At 28.1% G+C, this 15097-nt stretch overlaps 1 protein-coding gene and 1 long non-coding RNA gene across 4 annotated transcripts; one reads left to right on the top strand and one right to left on the bottom strand.

Annotated features, from left to right (window-relative positions):
* The first annotated feature begins 4323 nt into the window (after positions 1 to 4323).
* LOC140174808 (uncharacterized) lies at positions 4324 to 6737 on the top strand. Its single transcript, XR_011864607.1, has 2 exons — positions 4324 to 4690; positions 4863 to 6737. It is a non-coding gene; the product is annotated as an uncharacterized lncRNA (long non-coding RNA).
* A 2738-nt stretch (positions 6738 to 9475) lies between these two features.
* LOC112706352 (U-box domain-containing protein 52-like) lies at positions 9476 to 14358 on the bottom strand. Of its 3 annotated transcripts, XR_011864606.1 has the most exons (10): positions 14048 to 14358; positions 13865 to 13956; positions 13380 to 13504; positions 13016 to 13285; positions 12499 to 12691; positions 12310 to 12411; positions 11801 to 12229; positions 11010 to 11703; positions 10605 to 10852; positions 9476 to 10352 (listed from the first exon to the last, which is right to left on the bottom strand). XR_011864606.1 is itself a non-coding variant. In XM_025757618.3 (9 exons), the coding sequence occupies exons 1-8, from the start codon at positions 14214 to 14216 to the stop codon at positions 11017 to 11019; spliced, it is 2067 nt and encodes a 688-aa protein (XP_025613403.1). In that variant the 5' UTR covers positions 14217 to 14358; the 3' UTR covers positions 10533 to 10852; positions 11010 to 11016. The 3 variants fall into 3 exon arrangements, 2 of the variants coding, with proteins under 2 accessions (XP_025613403.1, XP_025613404.1); XM_025757618.3 differs by lacking the exon at positions 9476 to 10352 and having other exon boundaries at positions 10533 to 10852; XM_025757619.3 differs by lacking the exon at positions 9476 to 10352 and having other exon boundaries at positions 10533 to 10852; positions 14044 to 14220.
* Between the last annotated feature and the right edge of the window lie 739 nt (positions 14359 to 15097).

Here is a 15097-nt window from a genome sequence, read left to right as displayed (position 1 = left end):
TACACTATCACAGTGAATTCTCACCATCACCAAGTTATTGTTCAAAAATTTTAAACATAATACTACATAATAAAAAAATATTATTATTTTTAACTAATATTTAAAAATACTCTAAATTTTAGGTACTAAATTTTAAATTTTAAATATAATTTTAATAATATAAAAATAAGATATTAATAAAAATATTGATTTAATATAAATAAAAAGCGTTAACTTTCAAACGTTTCTCAGAATTAAACCAACAGTAGTTCAAGTTTGAGGTAGCATGAAATTGCTGGGACAAAATAAACAGCTCTACACTACTGTTTTTTTTTATATTTTTGTTATATATCTTTTATTTTTTGTATTAAAAATAATTAATAAAAAGTGGAGGATAGTTAAAAATTTGTCATCTTATATTATAAGAAAAATTATATAAAAAAATAAAAATAGGATAAAAATTCATATACAGTTAAAATTAATAATTGAAAATTATGTCATCTGATAATAATTTAATAAATCATATTAAATTATCTAATCATCTTTAATTAATAATTTTACATAAAAATAATTATACATAAATTTTTACTTAAAAATATTATTTTTGAAACAGATTTATCAATAATTCAAGTTAAAGAGAATTTTGAATAATGTTAATAAGACTCCCACTCTCTCAGTACATGTTTCAATGGACTAATTTATTTGATCAGTAGCGGGATCCACTGTAGTTGTGGCCGAAAGTAGTATTCATAAATATCTGAAAGGATCAATATATATGCAGATTGCAGAACGTGGTGGTGGTACCAAATTAAAGATTTGAGTTTTTTTTCTTACATTACCTTATTAGAAGAGTTTTAGATATACCGAGAATACTAATATTTTAATTATTTTAATTGTTGATCTAAATTATAAAAAAAATATATAATATATATTAATTAAAATCAACGGTTAAAATAACTGAAACATTGATTATTTTCGAATACACATGACAACTTTCCTACCTTATTATTATATGTTACGACTAGAAATAATTAAGGAGAAAGGTATATGCATATATGCATGTGTTGCCCAATGCAACATGCCAGTTGATGAATCATGATACTTACAGGTGGTCTTTCTGCATCCACAAATACACATTTTTGTTATATAAATCATGAAACATATGGAAATAGATTCTTTCTAGTTAAAAAAAAATTGGATAATGTTTAATGTAAGATTTTACTTTTTATGTTTATTTTTTTATTTAATTTTAATCTTATTTATAAAATTAAAGATAAGAAATCACATTTTATTCTCTTGAATATTAAAAAACATGAAAAAGATCAATTTCTTAAAACTTACACTTGCAAGTTGCAATCAGCAATTAACTCATCATCAACATTATCCAAATAGGGTAAATTTAGAAAGCGGTAATGTTAGGATTGATCATTTTTAAAGTTATCTATTTGAACATAGTATTTATAATTATATATTTATCATATTTAAAATTATACAATTATTTTAATAATAATTAATAATATTAAATAAAATTATTTAGATTAATTTTTATTATTTTTTAAATATTATTGATTAAAAAATCTCTTAGCTTGCACATGCACTTTCCTTATTGGGAAACTGTTACACACATCATATCAATGCCCATCCCATGATCCCAATATATAAATATATCATCATTAACCACAGTGGCCTCAAGATTATAATACTTTTCTAGTTATTAGTAGCTAATTGGACTTCATGCCCACAATCATGAGTCAGTGAAACACCTATTAAGGGGTCTTAAGTATATATTGCCTCTTAATGCTTAATGCATGTTTATTACATATTCGACAAACGAAAATATATATTTATTAGTAACCAAAAAATTAAATTTAATCAAAGTCAATCAGAATTTATTTTATTTAATATTTATTAATTATTATATTAATTACGATCAATTTTTTTTGTTTTTTTAATATTACCGTCCAACAAAAGGCACAAAGTAACTGATGATAAAAATTAAAAAACAATTGTTACTACAGGGGGACGGTCAAAATATAATTTTATAATAAAAAACATTAAAATAAATAAAAAATTAAACTAAAATTTATATATAATTTATAAAAAAAAATACAATTTATAAAAAAAATTAATTTAAAAAATCATTATATTTTTTTTGATATACAAAAATATATTTTTTAATATAAAATATATATTAAAATATAAAATAATATATATAATTCAATACACAAATATATGATAATTAATTTAACGACTAATTTTTAAGAAAAAAGTTTAGAAGATAACATTTTTATTAAAATGTGGTCAATATTTAATCAATAAAAAAATAAATAATTTTATATTATTAAAAATATTAATAACAATTAATTAATAACTACAAATTATAAAATTTATTAGTCATAATGTTTTTCAATTTTTAATATATATTAATTATTATTATAAACAATTCACCCATACAACTACTTTTGTAACCAAATTAAACCCTCATCCAAATGATGCACTTGCTGGCTGGTGCCGCGGTTGCTAATTGAAGCATTAACGTTGTTAATGATTAAGTTTGCAAAAATAATGTTATTAGGAAGTAAAATAATAAAGCATAAAGCATGTAGACTTTAAAGTTTAAACAACTTTAGGCGGCGCATTAGATCTTGGTGTGACTTTTTGTGGTTCAATTCATTAGTCTGTATTGAGCACTAATTGGCCACCCAATGCAATTCCAATTCCTTTAGTTTTCCCCGTTCGTTTATCTCTTAATCTTTATTTTGTTGAATAAATTATTATTTGTATCCATAAAAAATATAAATACTGATAAATATATTTATAGAAGAATAAAACGATAATTGTATTCACAAAAGATAATAATTTTTGTGTGTTAATAATATCTTAACGGATTAATTGTGTAACTAACGTTTGGGTACTTTTGACACACAAAAATTATTTTTTTCTGTGATTATAATTGTCGTTTTATTCTTATATAGATACATTTGTCAACATCTGTATCTTTTACGGTACAAATAATAATTTATTTTTATTTTGTTAAAAAAAGTTATATATATTTCCATGTGTTGCTCTTCAATTTGATTTGCATAATATTAATTATTAATTATTACTGCCACCACCATAGGATATTCCCTTCAACTCCGACAGACATATCAATAATGTTGCACTCGATTAGTGTTTTTCTTTGACATGATAATTCACACCAAGAACCTGCTTTCTCATTGGACTCCTTCTATAATAAGAATCACTACAAAATACAAAATCATTCATATATATCTAAACAGTGGAATATAATTATTACTTGTATGTATATATGAAACTCTATCTATATATGTATCATCACCATGTTAAATATGGAAACCTTAGCTTCCTAAACTTATGATCCTATCATTTAAGTGTTCAAATTAAATAAAATAAATTTTAACTATTTTAACTAATTTTTTATTGTGTTTACCGTTTTAATTAATACAAGGAATAATTATTGACAATCTTTGAAGGACTGAGACATACATACATTAAATACAGGTGGGAATTTTAGACGAAAAATCAGATCCTATATTCTTTTAATAACCATAAAATGATAAAATAAATATATACTCTATCAATGTTAGAGAAATCTCTTGTTCTGGAGATCACATTATTAACAATACAATTGAAAAAAAGTTAGTAAATCCATATAAAATATAAAACATTAAAAAATTTAGCTATTATGTATTCTAAATACGACGTATATTAAGATTACTATTAATAAAAAATTAATAACTGATAACATTAAAATATAAAAAAAATTAAAAATTTTAATCTTCCTAATTTTTAAATAAAAAATTTTATTTTTTTTATCTTTTCAATGTTTTGGAAAATAACATATATATTTAAATTTTCAATTAAAATTAAGATTTTTAATCATCATTATTAAAATATAGAGTACATATTCAGTGTTATTAATAAGATATAAATTTAGCTAACATGCATGTGCGGTAAAAATACATAATAAATTTACTATTAATAAAAAATTTTAAAATTTTTTATTTAATAAATACAAAATAAATACATTCAAAACTTAAATATTTGAAAATATTTTGTATTTTCAATAAAAAAATTAATATAATAAATAAACCCATAAGATATTTGCATTGCTTAGGTCTCCAAGCCTCCAAAAGCACTTAAACAGTTAACAGAGAATTTATCTTTTTAGGATAATACTGTATTGAAAGAAGTTGAGAATATCAACTAGCGAGGATTGGAGGGTCAATAAATAGATTTAGAATTACAAGATGCTTCGGTAACAACAATGAAAATAAATGAGTTTAATTTGAAGTTGGACTAGACCTAGTTGTATAAAGATAAAGTTTCTTTTATTTGTTCCTGCTTTCTCTTTTTTCCTTCTATCTCTAAAATGTTTAAAATATTAGAGAACGGTGAGTGGAAGATAACTCACATTTATTCCTTCAATAATACTGAGTGATGCAATCAAATTTTCTCTGATATCTTCCATTCCCACCTCTATATAAACCCTTCCATCCCCTTATATTTCTTCACACAAAATCTCAAGTTCCAAAACAAAGGAACATGCATATATATATAGTTTTAGGGCTAATTGGTTTGTTTTTCTAGTCCAAGTGCTTCTACAGGTTCAACATGAAAGGTTACATCCAAAATATTCAATAAATTTCGATCCACCATACATATAATATGTATATCGAGTTCAGAAAGGGTAAGGGAGGTGACAGAAGAGAGTGAGCACACATAGTATTTTCTTGTATGGTGTTTAATACTCGAAACTATGTGTGCTCACTCTCTACCTGTCACCCCAAGCTATCTCTCTTGTTATAGTGTTTTATTTTTTAAATTTTACTAATAATGTTTATTTCTTTTTGTTATTTTAGCCTTTATAAATGCTAAAGAAGAGTAATTAATAACCCTAGCTTGCAGGTTGGAATCATCCTATAACATTTTCATCACAGTAGGTATGTATGTATGTGTTGATGGGTGCTTAATTTCTATTTAGTTATCTCATATGGATTAATTAGATGCATATCCTTCTTCAAAGAGTTACAATAATCTGTAATTCTAATTGATGGATCAAGTTTGAATGCTGTTAATACTTAGTCAACTATCTGTAATCCGTTGAATTGCAGGTTAAATAAATAATTTTGGCAGATCCTAGCTTTCTTTTGATTCTGACTGTGAATAAACATCAGTTATATATCTTATTCTTAGGGTTTTGCTGAGTTTTTTACAGCTTAAACAAAAGACTATTGATCAGTAAATTAGAACCGAGTTTTAATCTCTCATCAATTTTGGGTGCACATATTATTTTTATGAAAATATTTGAAAGATAATTAAATTAGTTTAAATCGATCTAAAGTTATCTTATTTTATTTTCATTAATAGTCCCAATAAATAACCAACAACAAGTATTTTTAAAGTATTAATGAGCTATATCTCAAATAATTTAATCTTTCTCTACTCATTTAGTGGTAACGAATTCGAATTTCGTTATTTTTGGCAAAATATATATATATATATATATTTTAAATTACATTTCATACTAATTAATTATCATTAATTAGTAATTATTTTAAATTTTATTTTAAAAAATATAAAATTAATGATTATTAATTTTAATTGCTTAAAGTTGACTCTTTTATGAGTTATTTATCTATATTTTTTTCATTAATTATCTCTGAAATAAATGCATTATATTAGATGTAATAATAATGAAACTACAAAAGTTGAGTTTAATAAAATAATTTTATATTATTATTGATATTTTTATTAGTCAACACATACGCCTAATTAATCAGACGTTATATTGAGGAACTTATTAGTTTTATGTTTCAGCTTCATATAATATATTATTAGCTGTATGTCTTGATGCTTTATATATTTTTCTAGTGCTCTTTAAATTTGGTATGTGTAAATTAAAGTACCCAAATGCTAACTAGTCCTTTATTTACACAGAAATATTATTCTACATAGTTTTCTATAATAATATACACTGGTTTTTCAACACTTTCAGGTTGTGAAAAACAAGATCGATCTTATAGCTAACTTAAATTGTCATTATATTGATACAAACTGTTGTAAGGTTTATGTTTATTGGTTGTGTATCATAGATGTACGATTGATATGAAGAATTTTTGAAACGCCATATTTACAATGTATTAGAGTTGTGTCTAGTTTGATATGAAGGAAAGTAGTAATAACCAGAAATTGCTGTACAAAAATTGCTCAATTTCAATTCCCCCCATTGATTTAAGCAATGAATGATGTGATTATATGCTGTAATTTAGGATTTTGATGAGTCCTAAGTAAAGTAAATTATAACAAGATCACATACATAAAGATTTTGATGTGAAAGGATTAACTAATTAAATAGTCAAGTGATGGAGTGCAGTGGTTGCACATATTGAATTGAATGGAAAAGTGTGTGGCATGCAGATATAATATGAGCTGAATTGCTCATAGAAAATAGGTTAGGGCTTTTTTCTAGGTTCTCCTTTTGGCAAGGTTATTAAGATTTCAAAAATTGGTTTCAAATGTCTATTGCTATGGTGGTCCATGTTTGAGACATTTGAGATCATTGAGGAAGTGAATCATTTAGGAGCATAAATAATTTGTTTGCAATTTTCAGCTCAAATATATATAAAAAAATATTATTTGTATATCAAAATCAATCACTAAAATAAATTATATATTAATATATTTATGTAAAAATATACGTGTAATTTAATTTATTTTTAATATATATTTATATTTCGTCATATATTTTATAATGATAATTAATTTTGGTGTGCACGTAGTATAATGGATAAATACAGTGTAACACCTCCATCAAGTTCAGAAACATTAGGCTCCAATAATAATAAAAGATAAATAATTAAAAAACTGAAATGCTCTTTTTGCACCTGCCTAGCTTTGCCAATGTTTAATATAGTATAAGGTCAATATATAGGGCACCTGCTTAAAATAATTATAAGCCTCAGTAAAAGGTATATATGCTCATATCCCCATAATATTAAGCGTGGACTGCTAAGCTAATTAAGCTACAAGAGTAGCCCTTACTAGTATATGAATATTCAACGAGTAATAATAAAATTTAATTATTCAGTTCGTTTTTATAATATTATAAAATTATAATTAAATATTTATAATTTTTTTAAATTAGAATTTTACATGATTTTTAATTTTGTAATAAAATTTTTATCAGTATAAAAAATATTAAAATTAATAGAATATTTTTTATAAATTTAATTAAATATTTAATCACATATTTTTTAAAAGAATATTTCGTTAATTTTATAATTTTGGCAAAAAAAAATTTTAAAAATAAGAATAATGTAAAAATTTAATAAAATTATAACGACTAATTGGTAATTAAACCTAATAATAATGTTCAACAAATTTGGTACCGTACTATCAAATAATTTATGTGTCAAATTGTAGAAAGGGCATCATGATTTGATTTAATCCAAAAAATAATTATATTAAAAAATGCACAGAAATGGAAACCTGGGTATGGATTTTATTTTACACTAAAAAAATCATACCCTAATGTCCGTAAAAGAATAAAAATCTCACTGATGAAGAGTATATGCCTGCCTAATCTTACAGGTGTAGAAGAGTGATGAATGAGAATATATATATTGTTCACTTTCGCAGCATGCAATCATGCACGAATTGAATTAATCATCGCATTATTTTTTGACGTCGGATTAGAGATGTTTAATTATTTTTCATCGTTTTGGGAAATACTTATGTGAAGGTTCACTGTGGTAATAATTCGTTCTCTAATGATTATTTCCTCGTCTCTGGTCGGAATGAGTTAGATTTCGGTGCCAAAAAAACATAGAGGATAGACACCTGTAAAAGATATTTTAAGACTCAAATTAGTATATGAATAATTAATTATTCATTCTGTAATATCTAAATTAGTTTTTTATTTGATTTTTTTTATATTCGAGACAAGTATTAACCGTCGTTTAACAGAAATAAAGGCATTAATTTATAATAACATAACTAAGGTTTACTATTTCAATTAGTATTTTTAATGATCTAATAGATATTTTTACGTCACTCCAATTCAACATACTTTATTAAAATTACCAAAAATATTTTAAAAAAGACAAAGGGTGTATTCAATGAATAAAAAACAGTTACTATTTTATTTTTTAATGTCATTTGAGTTGATTTAAGTAAAAACAGAAATAATGGATGAGTTTATCTTGATCTAAGGAATGTATTAGAATCTGATTATAACCAGAATATGCATCCATAAAGTTTAAAATTTTAAATTAAGAGATATTATCAACCAAAGTATCGATTGAAGGCAAAAAATATACATTATTAAAACAAGTTTTGTTCAAATAAGTAAAATCAACACATGCGTCTTTTACCATTATTATTTTTTTTACTATGACAATATTAGCTAGTCAAGTTGTAAACCTTATTTCACATATGAAACTTGCATAAATGAATCTTCTAGTTTCCTCTAAGAAAGCTTGTCACTTATCTATGCCAAGGTTATATTTTTTTTGGGCTATAGACGGATTGAGTGCCAACTCGTGAGAGATTGCAAAAAGGTCGATGCCTAGCATATCTTTGGGAGTCCATGCAAATAGATTGACATTTTGTTGAAGGAATTGTCCGAATTTATCTTTTTCGTGTTCATGTAGAGCTGTACCCACATAGGTGAACTTGTTTGGATCATTAGTCAAAAAAATCTTTTGCAATTTTTTCATTGGGTAGGTTGGTCTTGGAGTTCGGTTTGTGGATCCAACTTGGCTAATGATAAAAGATTAACCAAATTGTGAATAATATTGATCTGCACACCTATAGCTCGATTAAAAGCAGACGTTCTCATATTGCCGAGTTTCACGATTCTCATATAAAGTCGTCTTATACATAAAACTTAACACACAGATGAATTTTAGATATTATAGCATCAAACTTATTCAAAAAAGATCAGTCAAATATTAAGTTATAAGAACTGAAACAATCAACAAAATATTAGATATCTAAAATCTTGGTTAAAAGATTCTTATTCAATGTGTTTTATAACTACACAGATCTTAAAATTATTACACATTCACCTGAAAATTCTACTAAGTTTTCAGTGGATAAATGCAGCATATAATTGCTCAGTTTCATCTTTTGAAATATAAAGTAAAAAAAGACATCTGTGTTGTTTTCAAAATCTAGAAGTACTTTTCAAACAATTAGATTTACGAAACAAAGCAAGAAAAAAAACATATTTATGAAACAAAACAAGGGAAAAAAATGAAACGAAGCAAGAAATCAAAAAAAAAAAAAAAAAGAGAAGGCTCGTCTAATGTTACTTTAATTCCTTAAAATCTATTTACATTGACTATTTTAGTTTTTGATTGATAATAAAGCATAGAAGTAGTTTAGCCATATTTATGTAGCGCTCCACGGTTGAAGGAACATTATGGTTCAAGAACACTTCCTCAGCAAGATTCAAGAAGTAGTCAATATGTTAAACATGCAATTTCTTTTACCAATAATCCAAATAAAATTACATCACGGTGAGCATACTCAGTATATATATAAAACCCCGTTTATTTCATAGTTACTGGAAATAAACACACTGATTATTTCAAAAACCAGAGGAGACAAAAAAGAGTATATATGACATACAAACAAATATATATATCCTAATGCTAATTATTACATATTACTTCAGCTTTGAATAAAACTATGGTAACACAAACATTAAATTTTACCTATTATCATTTACCAACTAAAGAAAAGTATCCTACTAGGAACAATAACAAAATGAAAAAGGGTGCATGATGATTTGAAAGAGAAGAAGAACATGATGAGTAAAAGTAGTAATAGGGATAGTAATAGTCATGTGGCCCTGATATTACTGTTGGCTGTGCTTCAGTTGTTGAACCTGAAAGAGGCGGCTTGTAATTAGGCTTCAAAGGCGGCAATGGCGATGGCGGCGAATGTGGCGATGATGGTGGAGGATATGATGCAGAAATTGATATCAGAGGAGTAGGAGGAGGAGGTGAACATATCAATGGACATGTGTCACAGTCACTGATGCAGAAACGATCATTTGTAGAAGCAGCTTCTTCCACTCTAACAAACAAAGTCAGAATCATCAGCAACACCTTTGAGATCCAATAAGGGAACTGGATTTTCTTGCTGTGATCCATTTGAGTTGAAGTTGGTGGAGCTAAGATATACCTTGAAGGCATGCGTATAGTTTTTTGGTCCTAGTGAATTTTGTGAATTTAGTTCAATTTTTTATCAGGACTATTCTGGTTTTTAATTCTGTCCTTTTGGAAAAGCTTTAGTTCAGAATCTTAGATGCTTCTTTGCTTCATCAGGGGTCTAGTGCCCTTCTGAAAGTAACAACTTATATATTAGTATTCATAATCAATAGTAATCTTCTATATATTAAACTATTAGTATGTGAATTCATAATTTGTCCTTTATTGGATCTTGTTATATTTACATCATGATGAATATATTGAGAAAATTAAGGCATCCCTAGATAAATAAATAGAAAAGAAAGAAAGAAAGAAAGAAAAGAAGCCATTACTATTTACAACTTTCATTATATCAATGGAGTTCAGACATTGTAAATTTTGCACCTTTTGCAATTTCTTGAGAAGAAAATCCAAAGGAACACTGCTTTAGCAATTCCCCTTTTCTTTTCTCATATCTATCTCCAAACATATAATTCATCTTTGTGTTTGTGAAGTCTTTCCTCATGGTATTATGCACTTTATGCTTATTTAATTATGCTTTTCTTTGCAAGTGGAAATTCTGTGCCTCCTTTTTCACTTGAGTGTAATATACACCAAAGTATAAATGTGAAGCTAAGCAAACCATCACTGTGCTGCAAGAATATCAGATTTAAGTTTATTATAAAAAAAAAAAAAAGCTTATGATACAAACACAATGTCTAGCTCCTAAGTCCTAACAGATACAAATACACAAATATCTGCATGTATTCTTTTCTTTTCTAAAAGGAATTTAGATCATAATGTACTAACCTAGCTCCTATCTTCCAAATTCTCTTAACCGATTAAGTTCCGGCAACACAACGGTTGCGAGATTCGGCCTGTCCTTCTTTCTGAGCTCACAACAGGCCAATGCTAAGTTGGCAAATTCTAGAGCCTTCTCAACTGGCCAATCAAACACCATAGGATCAAGCATATCTTCAAATTTTTCCTTTGCAATTGCCCTACTAACATGGTGAGAAAGTCCCATAGCAGGTTTGGCTGTGATTATTTGCAATAGTACTACTCCCAAAGAATATACATCTGATTTTGGGGTCAAAATTCCAGTTTGTTGGTACTCAGGATCAATGTAACAGAATGTTCCAGCAGCCGAGGTCATGTAATATTGTGTGACATTGTCCACTACAGATTGAGGAACCAATCTTGCCAGACCGATGTCTGCAATTTTGGTGACATAATTCCTGTCCAAAAGAATGTTAGCTGGTTTGAGATCACGATGAACAATCGGCTCTGGCTTCGCCTGGTGTAAGAAAAGGAGAGCAGTTGCAATGTCAGCAGCTATATTAAACCGCAGCCTCCATGGCATAGGTGGTGAATTATCTTTCCGGAACAATCTATCTTCTAAGGTACCATTGTCCATGTATTCATACACCAAGCAACCAGATTCAGGACAAGCACCAAGGAGCAGAACCATATTAGGATGTCTAATGCAGCTTAGTACCTCAACCTTTTCAATTTTCACAGCATAAACAAAACATGTTACAAACTATAGAAAAAAAAAAAAAAAGAATAGATCACTAAGATTATTGAAATAAATCCATTACCTCTTGTTGGAACTGTTTCCTTCCTTGAGCAGCTTCAGGATTTAAGACCTTAATTGCAACAGGGGTATTTTCAAGATCACCTTTATAGACAGAACCATATCCACCTTCTCCAATTTTTCTTGAAGGGTTGAACTTCTCTGTAGCTGCTTCAATCTCCTCCATGGTGTATCTCCTGCATCGCATATCGGTGTGAGCCAAAGCAGTTAGTGCCATCTCCTTCTCCTCTGCCTCTTTTGCCGCCTTCAACTCTGCATCCCTTCTTCTCTGTGCTTCCAGTTCAGCCCTCTTCTTCGCATCCTCCGCCATCTCCCAGGCTGCCGTGGCCCTTGCCTTCTCCCTTTCTGCAATGGCAAGAGCTGCCTCTTGAGACATCCTAATCGCCTCAACTCTTCTCTCCCCTTCCATTTTCAAATGCCGCATCATTTCAGCCTGTTTTACAATCATGTCCAAGTTAGCAACAGTTTGAAATTTATGTCATCGTTTTCTTGATATTGCAAAAGTAGCATAACCTCTTTCTTGGCTGAGATGGCTTGTTTGCAAGCTGTGCTGTACAAGTCTATAGTTTGCTGCAGTTCCTGCTTCAATCTTCTAATTTCTGCATCAATATCTCTCTGTATTGAAGACTCAAGTGTTAGATAAACAAATAAAACAGAGTAATCTGGTGATATAACAATAATGTTGTTGTTTTGAGACTTAACAGTAGAAGAAGAGATTGAGGTTGATGAGAATTCTGATGAGAAGCTGAAGTTAGTAGTTTGGTTGTGATCCATTGATATTTCTCTACAGTCATCCATTGAGAAATGTCTTAGATGAGGAGGTGTGTCTTCAAAGATATTACCCATTAATGGAGAATTTCCTGCACTCATTGGCTTATCACGGAACGAGATTCCTCTGTTTCATTGTTTGTAGTTTTTTTTTACCCAATCCATAAATAACAAAAACCAAGTTAGCATGCAAAAATTTGATAATCATGTCTAAGATGAAAACACTGACATATGTACTCACACTAGATCCAACATAAACTGTATCCATGCAAGATGTTTCTGTGTGACAAAAGTACTTTACGTTGCACTTCAACCCTCTAAAAATAAGATACTTTTTGTCATACGGAGCGGATCTTACATGCATACAAGTTTAATTTCGATTTAGTATGGGTACATATGTCAGTGTTTTCGTCTTTTATAGGTAGAAATGGTCATTTATTCTTAGAATTACCTTGTTCCTCCCATGTCTGGTTCACTATGTGGATAGTGGTGCATAACAGGTTGTGATTTTGATTGCGGTTGTCTGGAAGGAGTAGGAGTAGAGGGTGGTGATTGCCATAGCCGCGGTGGAGTTCTGGGTGGGGCAAGGGTATGTTGGATGGCACGTGTTGCAGATCGAACCGACACAATTTTCCATTTGGAAATCACGTATACATAACTGAAATCTGGAGCTGATTTAAGCAATGCTGTTGGCACATCAGTTTGGTGCCCTCTCAATATTCTGTGCGTCAAATCAAATTAAAGTACTAGTAATTACCTAAATCTAAGAAACATTTAAAAAAGAACACGAAAATTAAATAAACAAATAAATAAACCTTGACAAAGCACCCTTGTTGGCTGGTGCACCAACCACAATAGTGTGTATGAAATTCTTGCTTGCAAATTCCACAATTCCTCTCACAACATCGCTTTCATGGATTACGGCTTCTTTTACTTGCACCTAATAATTACAACAAGAATCCCAAGTTAATAAAACGAAAGAATACATAAAGAGTATACAAGGATAATAAAACTGTGAAAGAATAATAAAAAAAATGAAAAAATTTTATTGATTGTTGATTAATTGAAATTGTAAACTATAAAAGTAAAATTAAATATATATAAAACATTGACTTATGAAAAATAAAAATAGTAAATAAAAATAAAATAATAATAAAGATTAAAATTATAATTGAATTTATAACCGTAAGACTTCTTTATTATTATCATAAATTAAGGTAAAAGAGTAGTTTAATATAAATTTTGTTCTATCAAAACAAATAAAAGCAACAAAAATGTTGTGTCTGCATTAATTACATACAGCTTTTCGATTACAAAGTCCACGTAAGTTGCCGAACACATTGGCTACATCGTCTTCATCGGGTTCATAAACAGTAACGAGATCGTTACGAACTGCATGATGAAATTAAATGGAAGAACGTTAATGGTTTATGATTATGGTATTAAGTAATAATAATGATGAGAAATATAAGAGGGTACCTACGGCTACAAATGTTGTCTTTGTGTTTGACATGGACGGCAAGGACGAGAGGGTTGTCGAGATGATTAACCGCCCAACGAAATGCGTAGGAACTGTTCTTATCTTTGTCCACGGCCACCAACGTCGTGTTTGGTGCTAAGGGTGTTTTACCATCATAGAACGTGGAAGACATTCTTTTATTAACGATGATGTCTAGGGACAACTCCTCTTGCCGCTACCGCCACCGGTGGCACCTGTGACGACGACAACAGAGAAGAGAAGAAGGAGAGGATTAGGTTAGAGGAACTTCAATCAAATGCATTACAATGTCTTCAATGTTTGATCTATCCTTCACCCTTTGTTTTTGTCTAATTTTAGGGTTTACATGTAATGAATAGAATATAAGCAACTAGATTTTGCTCTAAATTTTACTAATATTTTCTTGTTTGTTCCAAAATATGGATGTTTTAAGTTATGTTATATTTCATGAATTTTATACTGCCAACTAGATTACAAACCGTTTATTTAATTACATATGTACACCTGTATTAGCTGGCCTAAGGTAGTTAAGCCTAACTGCCAACTGCTGTAAGCGGTTGGTGAATGAGTAACCTTATCAGGTGACATTATACTCTTATCAGGTGACATTATACATTTTATACTATAAAACAAGATAGGATTATATTAAGTATATACTAAAATCAGCCAGTATAAAATATATTATAGAATATAAATATATATTAAAAGAACAATGCTAGGAAACCAAAAAAGTATTAGCAAAAAATTAGTCTAATACCTCTAGGTGAATGCAAAATCTCTACAAGTTAATATATATGTATATTTCTTCTTCTAAATAATAGAATGTTTCTTTTTTATACTAAATGAATGCTCTTTTATATATTTTTCGAATTTTTTTGTATTACAAATATGAATGTTTCTATTTTTTAAAAAATTTCATAATTTTTTTTAAATTTTATAGATATTTAATTATTTTTTCTAAGACATAACTGAATATTTTTTTATTAAATATTAGAATATTTTTTTATATTTTTGTAATTATTCAAGAAATCCTCT

This window comes from Arachis hypogaea, chromosome 8, assembly GCF_003086295.3.
Source record: "Arachis hypogaea cultivar Tifrunner chromosome 8, arahy.Tifrunner.gnm2.J5K5, whole genome shotgun sequence".
Lineage (NCBI taxonomy): Eukaryota > Viridiplantae > Streptophyta > Magnoliopsida > Fabales > Fabaceae > Arachis > Arachis hypogaea.
This window is presented reverse-complemented; position numbering and strand designations above follow the sequence as displayed.